The sequence below is a fragment of the Sturnus vulgaris genome, chromosome 3 (genome assembly GCF_052056855.1).
Source record: "Sturnus vulgaris isolate bStuVul1 chromosome 3, bStuVul1.hap1, whole genome shotgun sequence".
Classification (NCBI taxonomy): domain Eukaryota; kingdom Metazoa; phylum Chordata; class Aves; order Passeriformes; family Sturnidae; genus Sturnus; species Sturnus vulgaris.
In genome coordinates, this window is record NC_142245.1 from 71352625 (window position 1) to 71377206 (window position 24582).

At 42.2% G+C, this 24582-nt stretch overlaps 1 protein-coding gene and 2 long non-coding RNA genes across 5 annotated transcripts in view; 1 reads left to right on the top strand and 2 right to left on the bottom strand.

Annotated features, from left to right (window-relative positions):
• Window positions 1-14132, bottom strand: part of SOBP (sine oculis binding protein homolog) — a 113594-nt gene extending 99462 nt beyond the window's left edge. For both annotated transcript variants that reach the window (XM_014887874.2, XM_088161940.1), the window contains exons 1-3: window positions 13952-14132; window positions 4788-4926; window positions 2768-2953 (exon numbers count right to left, since the gene is read on the bottom strand). In XM_014887874.2, coding sequence (XP_014743360.1) covers window positions 2768-2953; window positions 4788-4926; window positions 13952-14047 — 421 coding nt within the window. In that variant the 5' untranslated portion in view covers window positions 14048-14132. The remainder of the gene's footprint in view (window positions 1-2767; window positions 2954-4787; window positions 4927-13951) is intronic.
• On the top strand, window positions 13862-20193 carry LOC148224409 (uncharacterized). 2 transcript variants are annotated; one of them, XR_015802525.1, is made up of 2 exons: window positions 13862-13984; window positions 15508-20193. It is a non-coding gene; the product is annotated as an uncharacterized LOC148224409 (long non-coding RNA). The 2 variants fall into 2 exon arrangements; XR_015802526.1 differs by having other exon boundaries at window positions 15513-20193.
• On the bottom strand, window positions 18477-22151 carry LOC148224410 (uncharacterized). Its single transcript, XR_015802527.1, has 3 exons — window positions 21783-22151; window positions 20567-20682; window positions 18477-19440 (listed from the first exon to the last, which is right to left on the bottom strand). It is a non-coding gene; the product is annotated as an uncharacterized LOC148224410 (long non-coding RNA).
• Window positions 22152-24582: the final 2431 nt, after the last annotated feature.

A 24582-nucleotide genomic window follows, 5' to 3' on the forward strand; every position in this document is an offset into this window, starting at 1 on the left:
ATCTGCTTATCCTCTTCAGACCATTACACTCCTGTCCAAATGAATACCTCAGCCTGCCTCTCTGACACTTCTTTATTCATGCTGACCCTTCTGTTCAAGATCAATACAGCAAGAATTAAAGTCTTAATAATTTCTCCCTGAGTGCTCACTCCATATTATTTGCTCAATAAGGATGGACTGCACCATTTTTCCTGTCCTTCAGGTTCATGATTTAGGTATCATTTTCACCTGTGGGCACTCCCTTTCGAGTTATATTGAAGTCTTGTAGATTTTTCTCCTGTGCAGTATCTAAAAGCTTTTCTCATCCATTCAAAAACTCTGGACATATCCTAATTCTTAGTCTCCCAGTCACTACAGTGCATTGCTACCTGGTGCTCTCTCTGGCCTGTAATGTAACTTTGCCCTCTGTGTGTCCACACAAAACATGCTGCAAACACCCCTTTTTCTGCCCAGCATTTTAACCTTGAAACTTTCTCTTGGCCTCTTGCTGCCTCTCTCTCTCGTCCCCATACTTCATTTATCCACTCAACTGTGGATAAATGCTTTAGTGTTTGTGGTGGGTCAGTCATAGCCTGTCTGTCCCCCATGCTCAAGATGTAAACCTTCTCCTTATTAATTAATGAGGTGAGTCTAATCATTTGCCTGCTCAAGTCAAAGAAGCACCTTTGTGCTGTTTCCAAAGTCATCCCCTGTGCTTGTGAGGGACTCCAAGAAAACATCCCCAGAGTTACTCTTGTCTGGCTTTGTATCACTCTGAAGTTTTCTGCTTTGAAGTTGTGCCCACAAAGCGGTGTCAAAGTGCAGTGCCAAGACCACTGCCTCACACACTGGCTCTCCTGGTGCCTTTGTACTCCCTTTCCTACCAGTTGTTTCTTGCCAGGCTCTTTGGGGTGATCACGGCTAGGGCACCTACGCCCTAAGATAAAACAAAACCATTATTACCCATGCTTGTTGCAAATCCCACAAAGGAGGTGATTCTCCTCCCCCTCCAATCCCAAGCTTTGGTCTCTAAAACAAAGGTGAGATAAATAAGTTGATCTGCTCAGAAGTCATGGTAATCTACTGCTCATTACCGACCATGGGATAAAGTGAGAGGAGGCAGAGATTATGCATTCGTTATCTCCTGTGCAGGTACAACGATATTTGTTGTTAATGAATTAATTAAAAACCTAAAGGTAGAAAACACTTAGGAAAAGCTCTCTCTCCACATTACCCTTAGAGGTACATTTGAACACAGGATCATATGTTGTAGGTGGACAGGCAAAGAACAGAAGGCAGTTGACTTGGCCAGGATTCCCTTGTGTCCACTTAACTACTGTTGCAGTAATTTGTTTTTCTACTTCATAGTTCAATCTCCTCCTGCCTATTTAGTGTCATAAAATTCCAGCAACTGTGGCAATTTGCACAATGCATGCTATAGCCTTGTGTTCACATACCACAAATTCAGCATTCTGGATTCATTCGTGACTCGGATTGGAGGGGAAAATAGCTTGGGATGGCACAAGCCCTTGATTAAAGCTTTAGGGCCAAATCAACAGCAGCTGAGGATCCAGCCCATATGGCCTGAGATCTTTAGCTGTGTAAAGGCTGCAGGAATGGGCCCAAATAGCTTTGGTAATTAGCAAATATCGTATAAAATAGATTGAAAGTCTTTGGCAAGGAGCATGTATTGAGTAACATTTGAAAATTATTCATAGCATATTATATACTTCTTTAGAGATAAAATTCAATGGCATAACAATAATTTAGGAGGGGCAATTGTACTCTGTTACAAGACCAACAATAGGCAAACACTTTCTTGGATCAATCACCATTTTACAGCTACCTTTAGACAATGTTAAGAAGGCAGAGGTGACCATCCAACATCTGGGCCCGATCCTACAAGCAGTTCTGCCTCTGCAGAGGCACCCTGGCACTTGCTGGCATTTCTTTAGCCCTGTGTGTGGAGAGCTGATGTTCTTGGGTAGGAGTTGCATGTCACCCTATAGTCCTCTGTGCCTTTGTCACTCGAGAACAACCACAACAACAGCCAGGAAAGTCCACGGAAGTAGGACTCAGCCTGCTCCTATCTGGATTCACTAATTTTCACATCGTGTGGAGCAGTAAACAATAGCACAACAATTAATCACCCTGGTGTAGCCGTAAGAGAGCCTTTCACAGATTACAGTAAGCAGCATGCAGAGGGGAATAAATCATTTTTCATGCAAACTCTGAGGAATGGCATGTTAGAAAACCACTCCTGATAAAAATCTAATGAAAATGTAAAATCTCAGTGCAGTCTCCTGGGTAGAGTCAAGATCATATTAAACCCTTGAGAGACAGCAGTCAGGGATTTCAATGGGAATCAAGAGACAGTTTTCCCAGTATGAGCCTGTTAACCTGATATAAAGACATGATATTGATTTGATGGCTTTGTCTCTTTCACAGTTTCCTTCATGCAGCCTATTTTTAATTTAATAATCTTCCATTAATTTAGTTAAAGGCTTTATTCACCAGAACATTTTTTTTCCTAAAAGCAAATGTTGTTGAGGTGCTGAGAGAACAATGAGAAGTGTCACAAGCAATGCAAGTTTGTTGTCGTTGCATTAGGGGGAGATTTTCAAGAATACTAAAGTGATTAAAACCACTCCCCCACTCATTTTTAAAGCTCCCTGTGACTGGATTTGAATCATTTTGAAATCAGCCCTCTTGCTAAGACACTGTGATCCTGTGATCTCAGGACATTGTCAATAACAGTAACCATTTTTACATGTTCATTAGGAATTACCTGCTGGTGGCTTTATGAAAGGTGGTGGAATTAATGGGACAATAATAGGTACATTCCCATGATCCTTTGACCCTGCTGGTGAGTCTGATAGTCCATTTCCTGTGGCAAGCCCTGGGTAGCTTGGGTTTATATTGTACGGTGAAATAACACTGTCCTCAGGTAATTTTGGTTTTGGCAAAGAATTTTCTGTAAAACACAAAGAACACATTGTACAGTATGACACATAAATTTATTAAATGGCCCTACATACTTTCACCAATCTCTTCATTACATTACTTACCCTAATAAAAGAATGGTGCCCAAAAACCCAGGTATTTTCCCTTTTAAAGCAATTTATACTTTCCAGTAATCTTCAGGACTGCTCCATTTTTTTTCAAAATCAAACTCACACTTTCTTTTTGCAGAAGGTAAAAGGTGGGATTATTTTGTCATGCATAGCCTTAGTATGTCTGATTTAGTCAATGGTATCCTATTCTTGTACTTCATTTCTACTGCTTTCATGGTGATCACAGCTGGTGTGCTGTGACTTCACCAGCACAAGGAGCATGAACTGAAGAATAAAAGAATTCCTATTCTCTATAAATAATACGAGTAGTAATAATGAAAGGAATATAAAGAAAGGAACAAAATATTGAAATCACAGCAAAGTGTACATAAAATGATGACAGTTATTATTCTAATTCTTTAATCCCAAATCACCTCAGGATTCTTATTTGTAGGAATTTCTCTAATATTTCTCAGCCATGGGATTCCCTCTTATCCCATCTCTCAGAACAAGAAATGTGCTTTTTCCCCTCCCAAAAACTGCATACACCAAAAATTTCTACCTGTCACAGGCATTCGACACCTATGGTACTTAAAACATATGATTTCTATCATGTGCCTATGAAAACGTATGTCATAAATTTCATCAAGCATAGACTGGAGCCAGTAATCATTCAGTAAAAGATGCATTTATTAAAACAGAAATAAATTAAGTGCATTACTACACAGGCACAAGTTTCTTCAAAGATAGCTTAATGACATTACATTTTCAATGAAAAATAAATATTGATCACCAATGCTGTTACAGAGCTAACAAGCTGCAAATATTCAATTTTAACATAATTAGGTTGTTTCACCTTACCTCTAATTTTTTCCCTTTTTTTCTAGTCATCTGTCCCTCTGCACGGGTCTCTCTGTTGCCAGTACCCATTGCAATACTCACTGAATACAGTGCTGCTGCTGGCTACCAGAAAGAAAAGCCAAACACTGCTGTCCACAAACACAGTGAAAGTAGTACTCCAAGTGCATAAAAACTGCTGGAATTTCCTCTCTTTACCTCACCTTTGAGAAACTCCTGTTGGGCAGCAATTTTCTACTCTTCTCCTTACTCTGATAACAAGCCCCTATCCATTCCCTGAGACTGAGGAGTCAGAAGGCAAAAACTGAATGACTGAACAAACCAACAGGCTCTCATCCTTCACATTTTGAATCACAAAGATTCATCCGGGTCTCAAACAAATTCCATCCATGGAAAATTTCAACCACAGTGCAGAAGACAGTATAGTACAAACATGGATGAGAAGCCTTTTGTGAACACTCACACTTGTTCCTACATGTGTGAATATTCTGGTTTAAAATCTTTCAATATTTTAAAAAGCTGTAGGCCAACCAGCCTTAGTATGGGAAGCAAAAGGGTTCCTGAAGGCCCCCCTGCTAAGAAAGTACTCCCTCCTTTCTCCAGTTGTGAGTAGTTTATTGATACCACAGGCACGTGGCTTTCAATTGAAACACAAAAGGTATTATTTGTGAAGATATATATCAATATATAACAATATATCAATACACCAACAGCAGATTTGTTAAGTGACTTTCTTCATAGCCTATTAGCTTCCCTGTACCACTAGGTATCTCAGATATTTTTATGTAAAGCAACCAAGAAACAAATAGCAGAACATGCTTCACAATCAACACCAATCAGACAGGTTGAGCTATTAATCCTCCTTTATATGAGCACAGAAACATGAAGTCTGGTTACCTTTGAGAACAGAAATGTGCTGGCGGCTTTCCCCATCTGCTGAGTAGTTCCTGAATTCAATATCTTCTCCATCTTTCAGTTCAACCTTATCATAACCATACCAGCCAAGGAGCTCATTCATAGTGTTTTCAGCAAAGTTCTGAAAGAGAAAAATTACCTACTTATTTATTTAATCAATAACCATTTAGAAGGAAGGGAAGACTGCATAAATCGAACCATATCTGTGCTACATGAGGAAGTGTCAGGTTTGGCCCACCTCCTTAAAGACTAATGTTCATTTCATAACTCAAGTGCATAAAGTGAAATGCATTTAAATCTCCAACTGGCACATGTAATTATGACAGAGACTCATATGTCTGTAATTTAAAGAAAATGAAAAGGAGAGTTATTTATGACTTTTGCTCTGACATTCAATGTCAGAAATATTTTAACATACATTCCTCACACAAACTTGTCTATGTTGCCATAAAATATTTAAGACTGCAGCAAGAGAATAACAGAAAACCAGGGGTTTTTTTTCAACCAGCAGTTAATCAATCTTACTGCGTTACAGTCTTTTCAGCTGGAGCAGGTCACTGACACAATTACAGTTCCTTGAGGTGCCCATGAACCAAATCAAATAAAATCACAGCAGACGTTTTTTCTCAGTTATAAGCCCTTGCATAGTCAAAGCACTTAAAGATTCTTCACTGTGAAAGCATTCTACCATCGTTTTTCATACAAACATTTCTTATATTTGTTTAAGAAAACCTTCCTCAATTTTGCCATACTTATTTTCAAACCAATTTCCAGGCGGTTGAGTGGTTACATTTTATGTTTGTATGGAAATGCAAAGTATGGAACATGACTGTCATAACCCTCAATTTCTATTAAAAATATGTCCTCTAGGTCATGAGGCAAAAATATTTCTGTAGAAAATGCTCATTATTGGGCCAGCAGATTTAGTGGAGTAAGTAAAGAAATCTGCAGCCAGGCAACAAAGCTTTCTGAAACCAAATAGTGCCACAGAGCTCTACAGCTTACGGATTTAGGAAACTACCACAGGAAACCAGCCAATGAATTATTGCAATGGCAAAGATCAGTTTAAAGTAGTATGACAACTATAAGTTGAAACAAAAAAAGCCACACACAGAGCCTTTCTATTTGGTTTTTGCTATTTTTTTTATTAACACTCTTCTAAAACAAATTCCAAACTTCATATTCCTCCAAGACCTTGACTTCTAAAATAATGCTTCTGATAAGCACTGTCTCCCAGGACTCAGGCAAAGGAATAAGGAGAATACAATACCAATTCAAAACAAATGGTAAATGTCAAATTTGCAGGTTGCCAGATTTTGTCTAGTAACTACTCTAGCTTAATTTTTGAGTGGGAGAAAGTCTAATGATAGAACACAGCAATGCTCCAGTCATTTAAACAAATAAATAAAATTAATCAGATGATAATTGCTTTTGAATTCAAAGCTACAGCAGGCGCTGTGCCCCAGAACCTCGGAGCGCTGCACTGCTCCTGGCTCATTCATCACACCAGATTACATAGGTGTTCCTGTCACTCAAGGAGCTCTGTAAAGCAGCTATAAGCAATAAACACAAGCAATTTGTACTCTTCCAAGAGAATCATCTCTGCAATTATGCTACAAACACATTTCAGGAAAAGAAAACCCAAAACAAAACCCCAGAGCAGACCCCTCTAAAGCACGCATTTCCTTTTGGTTTTCCCTTTCTGCATTTTCACCTTACCATCCGATGGAAGTCACAATTCTGTGGCTGTCCTGTGCAGCCCCAAATTGCTGGAAAATATTCCATCATCCCACCTCTGCTTCTAGACTCAGCATTATAAGTATGATATCTGAATTCTGAACCACTACTACAGTTTTCAATGAGCACCATGCAGTGTAAATGTGGCTAACAATTACCTACATCACTCGAATGATGCAGATGTTCGTAACCCATGGGAACCCAATAACAGAATGACCTGGGAGTCAAATCTCCACTGCAGCTCACCCAAAATGATGTGAAAGAGCTCGTGGAGGCCCAAAGGCAAGGTCTGCCAGCTTCCCTTGCTTTGCTGAATTTCAACTATGGAGACACAGCCCTAGAGACTAATCTAGCAAGGTAGAGACCAATTGACAAAGTCTTACCGATTTAAACCCCATGCAACCAAATTAATTGAGTAGCTCTAAATTTGCCTCCTGTGGATGCTTTGTGTTTTATTTGCACTGCTGATCAACTCAGACAATGAATAATTTCTAATTACTGTCATGGAATACATAAGCAAGGTTGTATATATGTTTGTTTTTTCCTGAAAATTCATACATGTATCTGTCCCTTCAAAATGTACTCAAAATGATGGTTGGGTTTGTAATGGCACCAAATTTAAGTACCTTTCACATCTCATTTAAACTATCCATGATAAGTGATGCACCAAAATGAACACTCACACTGACAAAAAATAAATTGCATTTCAAAATCACTCATCATAGAGATCTGACTCTTTTATAAAATAGTAAATGAATGGGGTCTTTTCTACCAATTTCAATTAGAGTACAATGAGGTTGCATGCCAGCAATAACAGAAGTAAGCACCTTTTAAACACTGATTTCCCAAAAAGAGTGGCTTGGATTGTTACAAAAAAAAAAAAAATGAAAACATTCTGCTTCATAATTTATCTTACCTACTGCAACGCTCCAAGTCACCCTTAATACCATTCTCTCAGTGACTAACAGCCAGAGCTCCATTACACCACACTTTGTTCACAGTAAATGGAAAGCATGACCCCATCCTCAGCAAGCTGAGTGTCAAACCTGAGAAATGTTTTTTTCCACACTGACTCTCTTGCATAGATTGGTATCCAAAGAACACCACCACCTTCCCTCAGACTCCTGACTACAACACCCATTAGCAGAGATGTCTAATGCCCTGACAGTTGAGACCATGCTGAAGCTGCTGTCCTGAAGCTGACCACTATTAATCCATTGTTTTAATGTATTTTCCCTTCTTCCACTTCAATGATAGACACAATACACATGGATACAAGACATGGTAACAAGATGGGATTTGTAAAGACCAGTGTGGTGGCAATAGTCAAAACACAAATGAGGAGATAATTTTTCTCTGTGTGAATGCAGTGGAGGGGGGAAAGAAGAAAAAGAAAAAATAAGAGAGACAAAGATCAGTTCTTAGTGAAGCTAAGGAAAGGAAGAAAGCATATTAATATAATACACAACCTGTACAAAAGCAGAAAGAAACCTGTGCAAAGCAGAAAGTCACTGAAAGATACACAAGTTTCAAAGGCTTAGTGAAAGAAAGGGTGATGATTATAACATTGAGGCTTGAGAAAAGCAGGAATGTGGACTCAACACCGGAGCAGGAAAGCAGAAGCAGCAGTGATCAAGCAGGCTAGACAGGAGCCAGAGGAATTGCAAGGTAATAGACCTGCCAAAGACCAGGGAGGAGATGTGAAGGCAAGTGTGGATGACCAGATGGAGGATGTGAAGGAGCCACAATTCAAAGCTTCGGCAGGAACAGGACAGCAGAGGCATTAAGGTAGTCCATGCCTACTTTCAGACTCATTCTCCAAAAGGATATGGAGTGTCTGCAGAATGAGGCTGCAATCCCACAGCAATGCCATAGGGCTGGGATGATGCGAAAGACTAGCACAGAGAGAAAACCTTGCTCATAATCAATAAAATCTCAGGTCAGCAATCGCACTGCTAAGCTGGGACCCTTACATCCACTCAGCCCAAAGGGAGCCCCCCCTGCAGGGAGGCACCGATTTCACTGCAAATGTAGAGCACGGAGCCTAACTTCAGCCAGGTGTGGAGGCAATGTCCAGTCCCCCATGGAAAAACAGAGACCAAGCCCTGGTGCCACACACAGTGTGACCAGAGCGGAGAATAAAACCACAGAAATCCTGTCCCACATCCTTCCACACTCATTCTGCCATGCCATGCACCAAGCAGACAAGCTTTCGAGACCACAGTGGAAACACCAGTCCCCTCTGCAGCTGCCAGCGCACCCAGGCAGTTGGTTGACATCCCACAGGAGCCAAACCTCCTGCTCTTCTCTAGCTGACAGAGCATTACAGCTGCTGAGTGCCCAAGAATTCACTACAGCTGTGGTACAACCAGTTCACGCCTGCCAAAGAAACTGGCCCAAAAACGCTCCAGTGCCCCAGTCTCACACCACAGCCAAAGCCTTTCCTTCTCAATAGGTGGCAATTCAGCTTTTGCCCACTGCTAAGTCCCAAACCACTTATCACCACTGTGGGGCAATGTGTAATTTGCGTGTTTTAGCTGTATGATTTCTCTGTTCTTGTACTACACAGAAATATCTTCCCTCCTGGAAGAGCCAGGATAACTAACTGTTATGCTCATTGATATTTCTACTTGAATTTGCTCCCTATTCCCCTGAAAGATGAAGAAGAGCGTGTTGACTCACTAGACTGCAGTTTCCTTCCTTTCTGAATCTGACTTACATGCTAGGCAGTAAAAATATAACCACATTTATTCTCACTTTAGGATTCATTTCATCATAACAGTATACCTACAGTTTGATTTTTTACATTATAATGCACCATTTCCCCAAATCTTTGCTAATTAATACATTCTCAAGCTATGTCATGTGTGTCTTTCCATCTTAGATCTCTTGACTTCCCTTCTCTATGAACCTTATTCACAGGGGGCAAGGCCTGGCTTCATCGAATGAGGCCTGGCAAACACGGAGGCAGGAAACACAGGGGAGAATGAGTCTGTCAGACTAATTTTCTTCTAGATTTTACTGCTGAATGTTTATTTCAGATCTGGGAGGAAGCATAGTGGCTCCACTCCACTTCCTTGCCTTCAAAACCCACTCAATGCAGAGCCCCACAAATTCACTTTTCACTTTCACTGCATCAAGGAAATAAAAATATTTCTAGAGGCACTATACAAACCTGGATCTTTTTTTCCAGCCCTCACATTCTTTGCTTGTTTATGTTGTTGCCATACTGAATTCTATGATTAGACCTTTATGCTATCAGAAAGCAAAATTCCATGATGCTTTACTTTCCTTTGTCCTCTCACGTACCTTTGGTTCTGTACAACCCACTTTGTCTGGGGAAGCACTATTCCTGCAGTGCCCTGCCAGGTGAGGCTCCCTGTGCACACAGGCAACCCATCTGCAGCCATCCCACAAAACTTCCATGCACACTCCACAGAAAAACCTTGGTCTCCTGAAACAATACAATTGATAAAGTCTGTCTGCTTTTCCACTTTCCCAAAGATATTTTTTGCTTTTCAGGAGAGAAGGGAGGAGTTTCCTTGGAATCTTCCGAGCGCTCGGAGCAAACTGGCTCGCTCCAGGCATAGGGCTGCTACGCCTGCTTCACCACTTTCCTCCTTCTGACAGTAAGACTTTCAAATGCCAAACAGGGACTATTTAAACACTAAACTGAAAGATATTCTGATGAGCTTACTATTAAATGATAACAGATGGGGCTGCCTAAGCTTTAGGCACCAGGAACAAAGCCCAATTTTATATACAAATTAGTTTCTGAGAATATTTATGGACAGCAAACTCCTTGGGCACATGGAGCAGCCCTGTGAAATTACACCACAAATTAACTGCTTACCTTTCAACTGCTAGAGATACATGGATACATTGCCTCATCTGTGCAAGAGAACTTCCAGTGCAATTCAGTATTGGATGCAACCTCACTTCACATTGCAGAGCACCTAGCTATTCCTCCTGAGCAGCACTGCTACCTAGCAGCAGGATGGCAAATGGAAATAAACTGAGGAGAGATGGATGAGGGATCCACCACTGTGCCTAGACAAGCGCTTTCATCAATTAAACTTTAACAAATATTTTAGTCTTAAAATAGTAGTGGGTTCCCTGATGACAATAGATTTGGATCTGAAGAGGACCTTCTGTTATTCACCAGCAAGTAAAAAATGGCACCAAACTGATTTTCAGAATAACTATCTGCTTTTCCTCCAAGGTGCGAGGTGAATGCTACCTCTGGAAGAAAAACTGGAAAGTCTCATCTGAAGGAGGAAGGAGGACAAAAGAAAAAACAAGAAAATATGAAAGAGTGGCTATAAAGGTCACAGTGTAACAAAACAGTTCCTCGTGAATATATTTTTCATGGAAACGTAATATCAGAAAACTGTGCAGAGTCATGTACTTTTTGCACACAACATTGTATCAAATTAAAATTTGTAATAACCATCATGTACATTAGGTTAGCGATAACAAAAACGTAACTCAATATCTGGCATAAGGAAAGAGCGAGCAACCTGAATATCCATCCAGTCATATTAAAACCAAGCTGTGACACTACTGTTGGAAAACACTAAAGCAAGCACTTAGGTGTTGTGATCCTCCTCAAGTAAATGCCTGACTGTATCAAACAGCAAATCTCGAAGGAAGTATCTGTGATGAGGTAATATTATTGCTCATTCATAGTACCTTGAATTTACTGTACTTAAAATAGACACTTGTACCAATGGCCTTTTTATTATCCAAAGGGGGGGACAAAAAGAAATCGCATATACACCAGTCCTTTTTCTTTCTGCTTGCAAAGGGAGGCAATTCGATCCAACGTGGGCTGAAACCTGAGTAGGTCACTGTACACCATGATAAAATTCCCTAACCCCTGAGCCAAATTTCCCTGAGGGGGCCCTCCTACTTCTCCTTTACTTTCCAAGCTGACTTTTCCATTCCCTCTCTCGTCTTTTCCTCCCCTTCATCTCTTTCATTTCCCCTACCTTAAAGCCTTGATATCTGATCTGCTGCTGATACTCAGGTTACAGTTTTTACAGCTTAGGCTGTCTATTGCTGTATACATTCCTTTCTTTCTACTCTGCTGTGATTACTTACCAGAGCTTATTTTACACTGGTCCAGATGAAAGCAGTTCAGATGAAGGGAAACAGTCAGTCTGTTTGAACATTACAGATACAAACCTACACAAGGGCACATTGTGCTCCCTCTGTCATTTCACTGCATTTTGCACACTGTAACCAATTTGTCACATTATTGTATTCTCCGGGTTTATTAAGAACAACTAGACGTCTTAATTCATCAGTAAAGAAAAAGGGTAAACGATTGCCACAGGATTTTAACTTTCTCAACCAGTCAAAAATTCAAACTACTTCTTTTTTCTCCCCTCTTTTTCCCTTCTTAGAAGATAGCAGCCAACTGTTCTACTGAAAATGCATAGCATATATAGCATAGTTTATGCTCAAAGGTGGGCTATGGAAGGTTTTGCCACCAGCTGTCTCACTCTCAACCAGAAATTACATGGGTTCAAAATGTCCTTTCTACACACATTTAGTTTTCAAGTCAGCTGAAATCTTGAGGTTCCTAACTTTAAGCAGTTAGTCATGATTAAAAAAGAGAAGCTCTCTACACGAAGGTTAATGCCAGTGCTTAATACCAAAGCATTAGTTTAAAATTGTGTAATTTTTCTCCTTCACACAATGTTGTTTTTGTTTCTTCCTCACCCTTTCAGACAAACATCTGTTATACTGTAGAAGAACAACTATCTCCCAAACCGCTGAGTGTGCCTGCAGCCAAAGTAAACAAAACAAACCCAGAGGATCCAGCACAGTCAGCCTTTATATCCAGCCAGGATAACATTTCACATGTTTTGATTAAAATTAGCTAATTTGTAATTCTAGAACCTATGAAACTTAAAAGCTGCAATCCATATAGATCGCATTAGGCGATGCTCTGAGGGGCCAATGCCCTGTACTACAGACCTCTGCAGTCCTCAAAACTATGTGGGATTACAGTGAGCAATGACTCGCCGGTGGCTGCACAGAGCCCTCTCCGAAAATAGGATGTGTCACATATCTCATAAAGAAAGGTCCTACTCCTCTGGACTTGAAGCTACTACAGTTTGTTTCCAAAGAGATGCACCAACACGTTATTTTGTTTGTGCCCCTAATACTACTCCTGTCCACATTTACATTTGAAGTGCACACAAAACCATGAACACGCTCATTACACAGGCAGCAAGAACAAGAACGCCTGCCTTGGGCAGGAAAGGGCACCTAAGCGAAATCAGTGGTGTGCAAAAGAGGGGAGAGGGGAGGGGACGGCGCATTCCCGTTTAATTTTATATAGGGAGATCAATGTTCCGGAAAGCAAAGATATTTTCACTAGGCATCATGCATATTTATACACTCGCCCATATAGTATACATACTATGTGAACGACTGACATTTTCCAGGCAGTCTTCCACTTACAATCAGCCTTTTAATAAATGACATATTCATATTAAATCTCGGCAGCTTTATCTCGTAGCCAGACTATGCTGTTTTAGTCACTTTATCTGCGCATTTAACAACAACATGTTCAGCTGAAGTCTAGCAATACAGTGTTACCAACTTTGGGGAATTAGAGACACCAAACAAACAGGCGCAAAAAATAGGACCGGTCCAGCTTTGAAACAGCGACCTAATGATAAAAGAAGTTCCAAAATAGCGGGTTTGTGCCATCGCAGCCATCCCAACATCTGGAGCGGCCGCCAGAGCACAGCTGGAGTGGCACCGGTTCCTATCAGGCAGGACAGCCCTCCGCGCGGTAAACACACTTCCATCAAAAGCAGCCCTCGGACAAGCCACCTTCCAGCGACACCTCCGCGCTGCCGTGAGCCGCGGAGCGGAGCGGTGCGGCACAGGAGGAGGCGAGAGGGACAAGGAGAGAAAAGGGGTCTCCGCGCTCAAGTGCGAGACAGACGCACGGCACAGACCGCAACGTTTCACTTTGACAATTTAATTACACAGTTGCAGCTGGCTACTGAAAAAGGGACAGAAATACAGTGTTTAAAAGAGATCCCTTTCTTTCCTAACTTTAAGGGCTTCGCAGCTACCTGAGGGGGTGGCTACAGAAAGAAAGAAAAAAAAAAAAAGAAAAATAAAGGCTCATCATTGGCACCCGAGGAGCTTAAAAGCCCAACGAGAGAGTTATTTTTAAAAAATAAATAAAGCTGGTCAATGAACAGGATTTGCAGCCTGTGAATTCGTCTCTGTTTGCAGCCCAGGAGGCGGAGTTGAGACACATTCAGTGCATCCTACAAAAAAAAAAAAATGACAAGAGATCCTTTCTTATTTCATCTCCATGCTCGGAGGCGGGGGGTGCGGGGGGGGACCCCGCTCCCGTCCCCATCACAGGCACCTACCTTCATCTCCTCGTTGATCTCCCGCTTCACCGGGTGAGCCGGCTTCCTGCTCCTTTTATTTTCGGGAGGTCTCCCTTCTTTCTCCATTTCTGCCATTTTTTGCGCCTACTTGGTGGTGGTGGTGGTGGAGATGAAATGGCTGCTGGTGCTCTGGGGGGGCCGGGAGGGGCGCGGGGGGCGGCGGCGGCTCTCAGTGGTGGCAGGCGGCGCCGCGGAGGGCCCGGGGGGAGCGCGGCGGCGGCGGCGGCGGGCGGGCGGGGGGCGCGGGCGGGCAGGGGCGCGGGTGCCCCGGCGAGTCAGCCATCTTCTGCCTCGCCGCCGGCCCGCATGGGAGCGGCGGGGCGGGCGGGCGGGAGGCAGCGCGGAGCGAGCCGGCCCCGCGCCTGCTGTGGCGCTGCTGGCGGGCTGCCGCGGAGGGGGCGGCGGAGGGAAGGGGGAGGCCGGCCCCGGACCGCCGGCGGGCGGGGCTTGCCGGCACCGAATCGGCCGCCGCTGCCCGCCATGGGAGCCGGGGAGGGGGGAGGCGCCGAGCACCGGGCGGAGCGGAGCGCGGCGGAGAGGAGGGGGCGGTGCGCACACGCCCCCGCCCCCAGCCCGGGATGGGGATGGAGATGGGGATGGGGATGGAGAGGGGGCCCGGTGCTCCCCAGGAACACCGAGGGATCCGCCCGGCCTGTGACCCTCTGCGCAGCCGACCCGACCCAACCCGACCCGTCCCGTCCCGTCCCGTCCCGTCCCGTCCCGTCCCGTCCCCGCCGCTTTCAGCCGAGGCTCTCCCCCGATCACTCCTGTTTTTCCGTTTATCCGCGGCGGGGAGGTGCGGATGAATGGTTTGGTGGGACGCGCTTCGGCGAGGAGGTGCCGGATTACAGCACATACTGTGGGCGATACGTTGATTATTCCTAGGCTCTGCTTTCCCGCTTTCCCTGGCAGTCCCTGATTACCCGATAAAACACATTACGGCACGGGGGTGTCCATTGTTCCGATAGTCAAAATTGTAATCGTAGGGGTTTCTCATTGCGACTGCGGTACACCTTAAAATGATACATTTTTTTTTATAAAAACACCCAAGCCCACGGTCGAAAGATAAACTGTGTTCCGTGTGGGCATGAGTAGGCTCCCCATAAAATCTCTGTTTAGCCTGTCAAAGAAAAGTTCGATTTGCTTGCAACAATGTCTAATTTACATTCTCTGTTTCCGAAGCTTTAAATCACTGGCACTTTTTAGCATGAAAAGTTGAGCACAACTTTGTTCGTTTCGTTACTAAAATGAGCCTTGCCTGCCTGCCTGTCAGAGCGATTAGAGACACGGGGTACATTTTCCCCCGTGACTTTGAGAATAAGAAGAAATGGGGATTTTGCACAGTATCAGCTGATAGAGCATCGAGCATCAAAAGATGAGATAGCTACCAGATCGAGTCCATAAAATCCTAGAGCACATCCGCGGTGGTAAGGTCACGGCCGCTGCGAGGCGAAGGTGCTGCCACTCCCCGCGCTGCCTGAAGGAATCAGGCAAATGTTGGACAACACCCAGCCCTGATCGTTTGTTTTTCACAGAGCAGCAGGACCTCGCAGAGACCCTCGAGAAGGCTCTGCTGACACCAAGGAGTTGCAGGAGTTCAGCCTCAGCAGGATTCATGCTGTGGGCTTTGTCCATTCTGCACCCTTCCAGGAGCACAAGGTCTGGGCTCAAACCCGCCAAGCAGCAAGTATGAGAAGAAATCAAGGTTAATTTTTTTTCTTGCTTATAGTGTTTTAAAATACAACGATTTCTCAAACTTGTGGAAACTAACTTGTGACTAGAGGCAACCTTCAAAGGATGATGTTTAGTAGGGAGGTTTTCCTCCTTCTGCGCCACACGGCCACCAGCAGCAACCTCACCTCTATGTTTTGCTTACCTTATTCTATTACAAACAAATCGGTACAGTTGAGCTGTCATTAAGTACAGGAGATATTCCCAGAATCCCAGTTTATTCTTTCACACAATAAGAATAAGATACACAGCACAAGGGGAAGTTGCTTTTAAACACAACCTCATATGGCTCTTTGAAACCTTTGGCTGGAAAAAGCCAGCCAATCTCAGACAACTATTCTGCTTTGAACAGCCAGCACTTTGCTGATACATTAAGTCATTCTAATGAAAAAGACAAAACTAGTTCTTATATTAGATATATCACTAATTTCTCTGCAGAGTGGATGGAAGAGTTTTAAGGAAAACATTAAAACTGCTAAACAGAGTATTGCCTCAAATGGTTCTTCTTCAATGAAACATCACAGGACTACTTCTCAACACTTACTGTGTGTATTGTAATAAAGCACTGGCACTGTTTCATTAAGCACTGCATAAATTTAACAGGTTTGAGTTAACAATCTGACAAAAAGATTAATCTCAAATTCCCAGCATAAACAGAACTTTCTTTAATGTTGGAAGATACTTAGGAGAAGGTATTTGCAAGCCTAGGTGATGTGAATTGACTACAGCAGGTTACGGTGAGTAGACCAGAATGAATTTTCTTCAGGATAAAGTCTGTCATTCTGGTTTTCCTGACTAGCATCTGAAGGTTTGGCTGCAAATTGAAGTTCTTCCCACCCCTCTTGCTACCAGTTCTGAATGCTGATTCTCACTTCTTGATCACCAAAAGTAACGGCATTCATGGGTTTTTTTCACAGTATTTTTCTGAATGCTTTTGAATGGAGATGTGAACTTATTTCTCCTGACAGTAGGCTCATTTTCTCAGCTACTTCTGGTAAGCTCTTTAAAAAGAGCCTCCAGTCCCCCAGTACCTTGTCAAACACCAGATGAAAGCCACAGTCTTAAAACATACCCTGTTTTTCTCAGTATTTAATGTAGGACTGGGACAGATACAAAAGTTCTACCTCTCTGTCTCCTAATATCTCCATCTGACAGCAAGTTATTTCTGCAACTGTCATGATTCCTACATCTCTAGAGCTGTTATTACCTTTCTATATTGCACATTATTACACTGCATATTCTTGGGAAGTTGTTCTTCTAGTTACAGCATATGGAGGACCATCAACTGACAACACAGAAGTTCATGCATTTAGAATGCTCAGACGTTATGTGACACACATCGAAGGTACTGAAATAAGTTTTGGAAACCTAATTATTCTACTTGTTACTAAGGGGGAGGGAATGACTAACAAAAAGGAATGCTTTCAGGTTTTAGTGATAACTCATGAATTCATAAGGGGAGGCAGAATATCAGAATCTATGGAAGCCACACTTTTGTCAGCCATACAACGGCATTGATCTGAACACCTCCAAAAACGTTATGAGGAAATAAATCTGCTATTTACATTACAGGCACCCTAACATTAAACACATCTACTGAACTGTGGCAGCACCACATATTTTTTTGTATAAAAACCTGTATTTTTGGTAAAGAATCCTGATTCTCTAGTTCTCAATATGGATTCTGCAAACATCTTAAACAGGTGAATAAAGGTGACTGATTGGATCAATAGAACTGCTCAGATTTATTCTATGAGACAGAGATATCGGGGTATGTGGCATCAGTATGCAGTTTGCAGCCAAAGATGAAACCTTGATCCTGTGGGAATCAGCGAAGATTTTACTCCTGAGTTTAATGAGACCGAATTCTCTGTGAAATTTCCAAGGTGATTTAAAATCAATCTATTAAAGTGTGTACTCTAACTACAGTGCAGTCTCTCACTGTCATGATGGTTCAGGGGTTTGAAGCTGGTTGGTTTTTGGTCACTTTTAAAATTTGCAAGAAACTATGGGATTCCACCTTTTGTTGGTCTCTAAGTCATGGCAAGAACCTGAGCTTTTCCTTCCACTGCCCAAGCACATGCTCTACGCCCAAGGCTCCATTTTTACCAAGCTCCATATTTTTGTTCTATCACAAATTTGTTTCCAGCTCTGAATTTGCACTTAGGTTTTTGCAAGCACAGTAATTTGGAGTTCTGAAAAGTAAGTGTCGTTCATAAAAGTACATGTGCAAATGAGTTGCCTAGAATAAATCACCCCAGGTTAAATTTATATTCTAATGTTCATAGTCCTATTTATTAGTGTTTAAATGTTTTAAAAAGGGATCTATCCACATACCAGAGCTGCATTTTAGGTAACACAAAAGAAACACTTTCCTCCAAGTTCTTCATTTTGGCCTTTATTAATGCATAAGTCTCTTTAATGTTATTAATGAGGTATTTCTTCTAGGCTTTTTCCTGCTGGGGAGGACGAGATAAACAAGGAGGCCTGATTTTTCCAGCTGCTAAATATGTAAGCAGCACGACGGCTTCAAAGCGAAAGGTTTTAGAAGGCAGCAGCAACAAGCGAACGGTGCTCTGGGGGCACTCTGGAAACAACAACGTGCCGGTTTTCGGAGGCCGGGTCGGGACAAGCGGGGTCATTCCCGGAGCCATCCGCGGTGCTGCCCGGCGGGAGGCGGGGGCTGCGGGCGGAGGGACCGCGGCTCCACCGCCCCCGGCCCGAGGAGCATCCCCGGCATCCCCGCCCGGCGGCCGCGCCGACAGCTCCCCCTCCTGTCCCGCTCCTTCCCAGCACGGTGGGAAACGCATCATGGAGCCTCGGACACCGAAACGTGTTTAAGCACCAGTCTGCGTGCGATTATGCACGTATAAAGCCACACGTCCACCCACACACGCAGGGAGAAAGCTGAAGGTAAAAAGGGAGGCTGTTTTCTCTTTTTTTTTTTCCCCCCCAAGTAACAGCCCCAGACGTCGCAGGCCAAAGTAAAGGTGAGGCTCACAACTAGGTTTTCTTAATATTGATGATAATTTGCCTTATTATTCCCTGCTTGCCAAGGTGTTGTCAGCTCTCCATCAGGTTTCTTGGTAATGCCAGTCACCGTGGAAAACATATGTCTATGCAGTCTTTCACCTGTATCCGAGGGGAAGCCATAATAAACAGCAATTTAAATTCAGGTATTTGGTTTGCTGAAGTGTTTAATTAAACAAAGAAATTCATTATGTGAGTTCACAGAAAAGTTCCATTACGTTGATTTTTTTTTTTTCGTTTGACTTGAAGTGGAAATGTTCCTCTGACTTTTTGTTTGGCACACTAAGATGATAGATTATTTATGCCATCAGAAGTAAATAAATGCAGAGAATAATTAAAATATTGGCTCCCAATCTATTTTTTTAATAAGTAGACAGCCATTTTCATACACATGGAAAACATATATATGAGCTTCTCTCTTGCTTCAGTTCCACCCAAACCCCACTTCCACTTCGGTGATGTTTTTTCACCCATACCTTGGAGAAGGGGTACATTCCACTCGTTCCTGAGCTTGGAAGAGTGCCCACAGCATTACTTGCACACAGTAGTGTCTGTAGATTCCTTTCTGCTGTGGATACTAATCTCAATCCAGAGTTTCCTTAGACGATTAGAGGCTGTTCTGCAAAATGTCAAGAGGTAGCCTTTCCAAAGCAGACTCAGTATTGCAGTTGAAATGGGAGTAGTGGCGGCTTTCCAAATACAAAGGTCTGGAAATGTTTTGAGATATTTTAATATTGATGAATATTTCTTTTTTTTTTTCTTTTTTTTCTTTTTTTTCTTTTTTTTTTTTTGTGCTGCTTTAGGGTATCAGTGTCAAATCTGTACGAATTAACAGCAAAACAGTGCCTTAACACTGTTAACACTTTCTGAAACTTGTGGCAAAAGGGAGAAACTTTATTTAACTTTTTAAATTATTAAAAACAATTTCTCTTTTGGCCTGAATCCTCAGTAATTTGATAAACAGAAAGAAAAGTTAACTTGTTTTTATGATTCTTTGTTAAATACTTCCAAGTCTCCTGTTAAAACGCCTTTGCGTTTTTTGTTTATTTTCTCATGTTCCTTACAACAAAAGTAAGCAAGAAGTCTTTAGCATGAGAGAACACCCACGCTATTAAAAATCAATCAATATTAAACCCTTTTAAAAGGTTTAATGCAATGCATTAAAAAACAAATTAGTAAAAATATGTCCCGGACACCAGTATTGACTTCGGGGAAAAACCTTTATCATCTGTATACTGCTACACTCTATCTATCCACTCTGGTTATTCAGTGACTCTTCTGTGATGATTTCATATTGAATACCATGCCAAAAATCAGGTAGAGAAAAATAAAGGACCTATGGATGAGCAAGAAAATTAGACACATTATACCAGACTTGAACTTGGATGTAACAAATTATCAGTTTGCAACTTCATTACAACTAAGGTCTGTACCTCAGAATAAAATCAATCTTTTAAAAAGAGATTTTGTGAACCCTGAAGCTTCATTTGGTCCAAAATGGTGCTCTACTTGCTCTGTCACACATGTTGGTAAGAGCATATACTAAGCCTTACTTTATCAAGGGTTTCTTCTTTCATTGGGGCTGATACCCAAAATGCTGATCCCCAAAGGCTGCTTTGGAGAAGGTCTGAGGTACTGAAGCACCCTCCTAACTCTGAGTGTGCTGTGCACCTGTTTCTTACACATATCAAAAGCAGGGAACTGTCAAAGTCGGAAGCAAAACCGCTGGGATGTGAAGACTTGTGCTCTCTGCAACAGTACTAAGCTGTAAAACCTCCCCCTGAGGTGAAATGAGAATGTTTACAGCCAAGGCATACTCATTTCTTCACCTACCATTTCTTGACAATGACTGTTTCCTCCCCTTCCAATTATTTTGCCTCTCTATACAGAAGAAGTCAGGAGAGAGTCTTCTTGGTTTTACTTTAATAAAGAGGTAAGTCTCCCAGGTGCTACAATGGCAGGAGAAGAGGGGGAAAGATTGTGTGGGATTGGGATACAGCAGAAAGTTCTCCCTTCTTTTTAACTTCACTCTTTTTTAAAAATAGATTAATTTTGCTGATTCCTGAAAATACTGGTACAGTATTCTACATCAAGTTCTTCCTAAAAAGTATCCCTCCTCTTTTTGTCTCTCTATGTAGAATAAAAGAATTTTCTGCAATAATGATAGTGGTTTATACATTTTCTCATAATCCTGTATTTCCCCTGTAAGCTTTGTTGCATGATATAGTATGTCAGTTTAAGTAACATCTGTCAAGGGATGGAAAGCAATTGCAGGTTCTTTTCATTCAAAAAGTCATTCTGGAGTTTCTTGATCCTTAATTTTCTTGTCATGCTTTCAAAAACATTAGATAATTTTGTCCAAATTACCCCCTGCATTGCATATACAAGATACAGTGAGTTATTCATTCCTTTCCTGGACCCAAAGAAACATGTCAAGGTATCTACACTGATATATACTAAATGATTAAGAGTTGGTAAAAGTTGAGCTTTGACATATCATTATTTGACAATTACTCTTCTACTGCAATGGTTGTTTTCCTGCCAGCATCTCCCCAGAATCCTACATGACATGTGATTCAATCTCTTGATCTTCTCAGTTATATTTTCATTAATTTTACACATCCTAATATATAATGGCAATGCCTTCACATTGATGTGGTGAAAAGTCTGTCAAAAAATCCAAATCTATCTTGGGCATGCATAACAGACATATATTCAGGACTAGAATGGGGCACGTATTTAGCAAATCAAAGAACAGCTGGGATTGGAAGGGACCTCTGGAGATCGTACAGCCCAACCTCCCTGCTCAAAACAGAGCAGTGTCCAGTCATGTCTTGAATAAATATGAAGGCTCCATAACATCTCCAGGCTGCCTTTTCCAGTGTTTGACCACATTCATAGTTAAAAAAAGCTTTTTCTTATGTTTACATAGAATTTGGTGTACTTCAATTTGAGCCCATGTGCCTCTTGTCCTATCACTGAAAGAAGCCTGGTTCTGTCTTTTCTACTTGCCTCCCCCCATTCAGGTATTTATACACATTGATCATACCTTCCCTAGGCCTTCTCCTTGCTAAACAATCCCAAATATCAGATGCTTCAGTCCCTTTATCATCTCCATGGCCTCCCACTGTCCTTGTTCCAGTGTCCGTGGCTCTCTTATACTGTGGAGCTCAGATCTTGACCCAGGAGTCCAGGTGTGTCTCCCTAGAGCTGAGTAGAGAGGAAGGATCACATCGAGCATTGCTCTCCCTAATGCACCCCAGCCATCTTTGCTGCAAGGCTGCACTGCTGGCTCACGTTCAGATTGTTGAATACCAGGGTCCCCAGGGTCTTCTCTGCAAAGCTGCTTTTTAGCTGCTTCCCCAGCTTTGTTACTACAAATATTGTTCTGGTCTGTGTGAAGGATTTCACATTTTGCTGCTGATTCTTGTCAGCCTTTTCTCCTGTTCTTATTAAATTTGTTTTGATTTATGATCTTTTAGGTAATTAGTAATACTATTAACTGGAAATATTTTGTTTTCATGAACCGTATGGCTTTTCCTAATTAAATCACACATGTAACATTAATGATAATAATCTACGTCTCTTACCATAAGTAGATATTGCTTAAAGACAGACCTGAGAATCCTTCTCTACACAGGCAGGATCTTTTACCTTAAAATATGGTCAGTATTTGTATCCAAGATTCTTGAAGTCAAGTGAGGTTATCAATTTCTTTTGACAATGCTACTTGTTAAAGCAGAATTGACATGTTCTGAGCACTAATTTTCAGGTCACCAGAGGGTGCAGATGGGAGAGTCACATACAGCTTCCATGCCCCCCAGATGGCTCAGCAAAGGCTTGCCTTTGAGAAAAAGCTGAGACTTCAGCTTTGGACAGCTTCTGGGAGTAGAGGGTCAGGAACGCCATGCTTATTTTCCTTAGCATGCACTGAAATCCTGCTCACGCACATGGCAAACCCTGCCATGTTGGTGTTTATTCCGAGTATCACTAGAGGTCCCCAGGTGCACCACTATTCCTGCAAGCTCGGGCAGCAGTGGCTTGCAAAGCCAAGGCTCTGTATTATTTCTTCCTCTCAGCCCTAAGGACAACGAGAGAAGTTGCCTGCTGCACAATGTGTGTCACAGCTGGTGTCTCTTGAGCCCTGGTGAAAGAGCTGAAGGCTGAGGTTCACTGGCTTTGCCCAAACTGCCAACACTAAAACCAGGTCCAAGGCCAACTCCAAAACCTTGCCACCCATGTGATTATTTAGGGTCGTCTTGTCGGTTGTTAACTAATATTCCAACTACCAGTTAGTATTACAGCTATTTCACAGATGAGAAATTATCAGGAGAGAGATAAAGTGACAAAACATATGTACTGGAAGAGACTCATGGCCTCAACTAGAACTCAGCTCTTATGTCTTGTAAGACAGTCCTGTCACCATTAGAACATGTAAGCTAACCTTCCTGGAAAAAAATGAAATGTGAGCCTCCCTTTGAACTAGTTTGACTTTGAGCTCCCTCATGAAACACCAACAACCTTTGAAAGAACACGGGGATGGCACCACTGACAGATTTTACCTCAGCTGGCTGCAAATAAAATTATTTGAAATAACTGCCAAAGCTGTAATTTACCAGACTTTTTACAGATTCCACAAAAGCAAGGAAATTCAAAGTTGAAAGGCTTTCTCCAGGCAGCACATGCCAGGCATTTGTGCATGAATTGCAGGAAGGGAAACGATATGTTTCTTTTAGAGCTGTTGTTGCCATCACGGAAAGCGAACAAGCATCTGTGCTTTGGAAATCAGTGGATGGAAGGTGTTCCATGAAAGGCAGCATGTGGGAAAGCAGCTTAAAGTGGTGAGAGTGTACGAAAGTAGCAGGAGTTCTGAATGCCACCAGGGAGAAGAAGTGGAACAAGGCTGACACATAGAAAGGTGGCGAGAAAGCAAAAAGAAATGCAAAGAGGAGTACACTGAAGGGAAAAATACCCACCCACTTTTGGCTAGAGAATAGGTCTGAACAAGTTCCAAGAGAGGAACAGAGAAAGAGAAAAAATTATAGGGTAGATGGAAAGTGTATCTATTAGATGATTGTGCAGGTGAAAATGTAAGTCAAAGTTTTGGTGTTTTACTGTGGAAACAGCTACAAAGCTGAAAATCAGATGTTCCAGCAGGACTCCTGATATAGCAAATCTGTACATTTTTAGTATGTGAAACCTGCAGGATGATTCTCCTCTGTAGCATTTGCCACTGATCCTGAAAAAAAAAATGGGAAAATTCACATTCAGTTATATTTAATTAAAGAGTACTACCTACCTTAAACCACCATAAGTAAGGGTTGTACTGCCAGTCCTAAGGCTCTTAATTTCACTCCAGGGCTGACAATTTCCTGTGTCACTACACTGTGAAGCTGAATCCAGAGTAACAATTTAATACTTGAGTGCCCAGAGTCAGGCAGATGCTTTGCATAAAAGTGTTCTCTTGTGCTTGTGGAGTGCCTGCAGCTCCCCTGGAGAGCTGGTGGGTGCTAAGGACCTCTTAAAATCAGGTCACTGTCACTCAAGAGCTCAGAAAGCAACTGAGGTGCCAAAGTTTAAGACTAAACTTACAAGTAAGTGACATAAATGCGGAAGACACTGTCTCCGAAGGACTACTGTGCTTTCAGTCATTTGAATTTTGGTATGTGATAGGCATGCATTTGTAAACTGCCTTTACAATCTAAATTGTAGACGCCTTTATAGCTTGTAACACGCTCCAGAAATTAGGATAAAAGAAAGAAGGCATTAGAGAGGGAAGAAGGAAGATGAGGGGAATTAGTAAAACAGAAATGGATGGAGATGTTGTTCAAGATTATTTTAGACCAGTC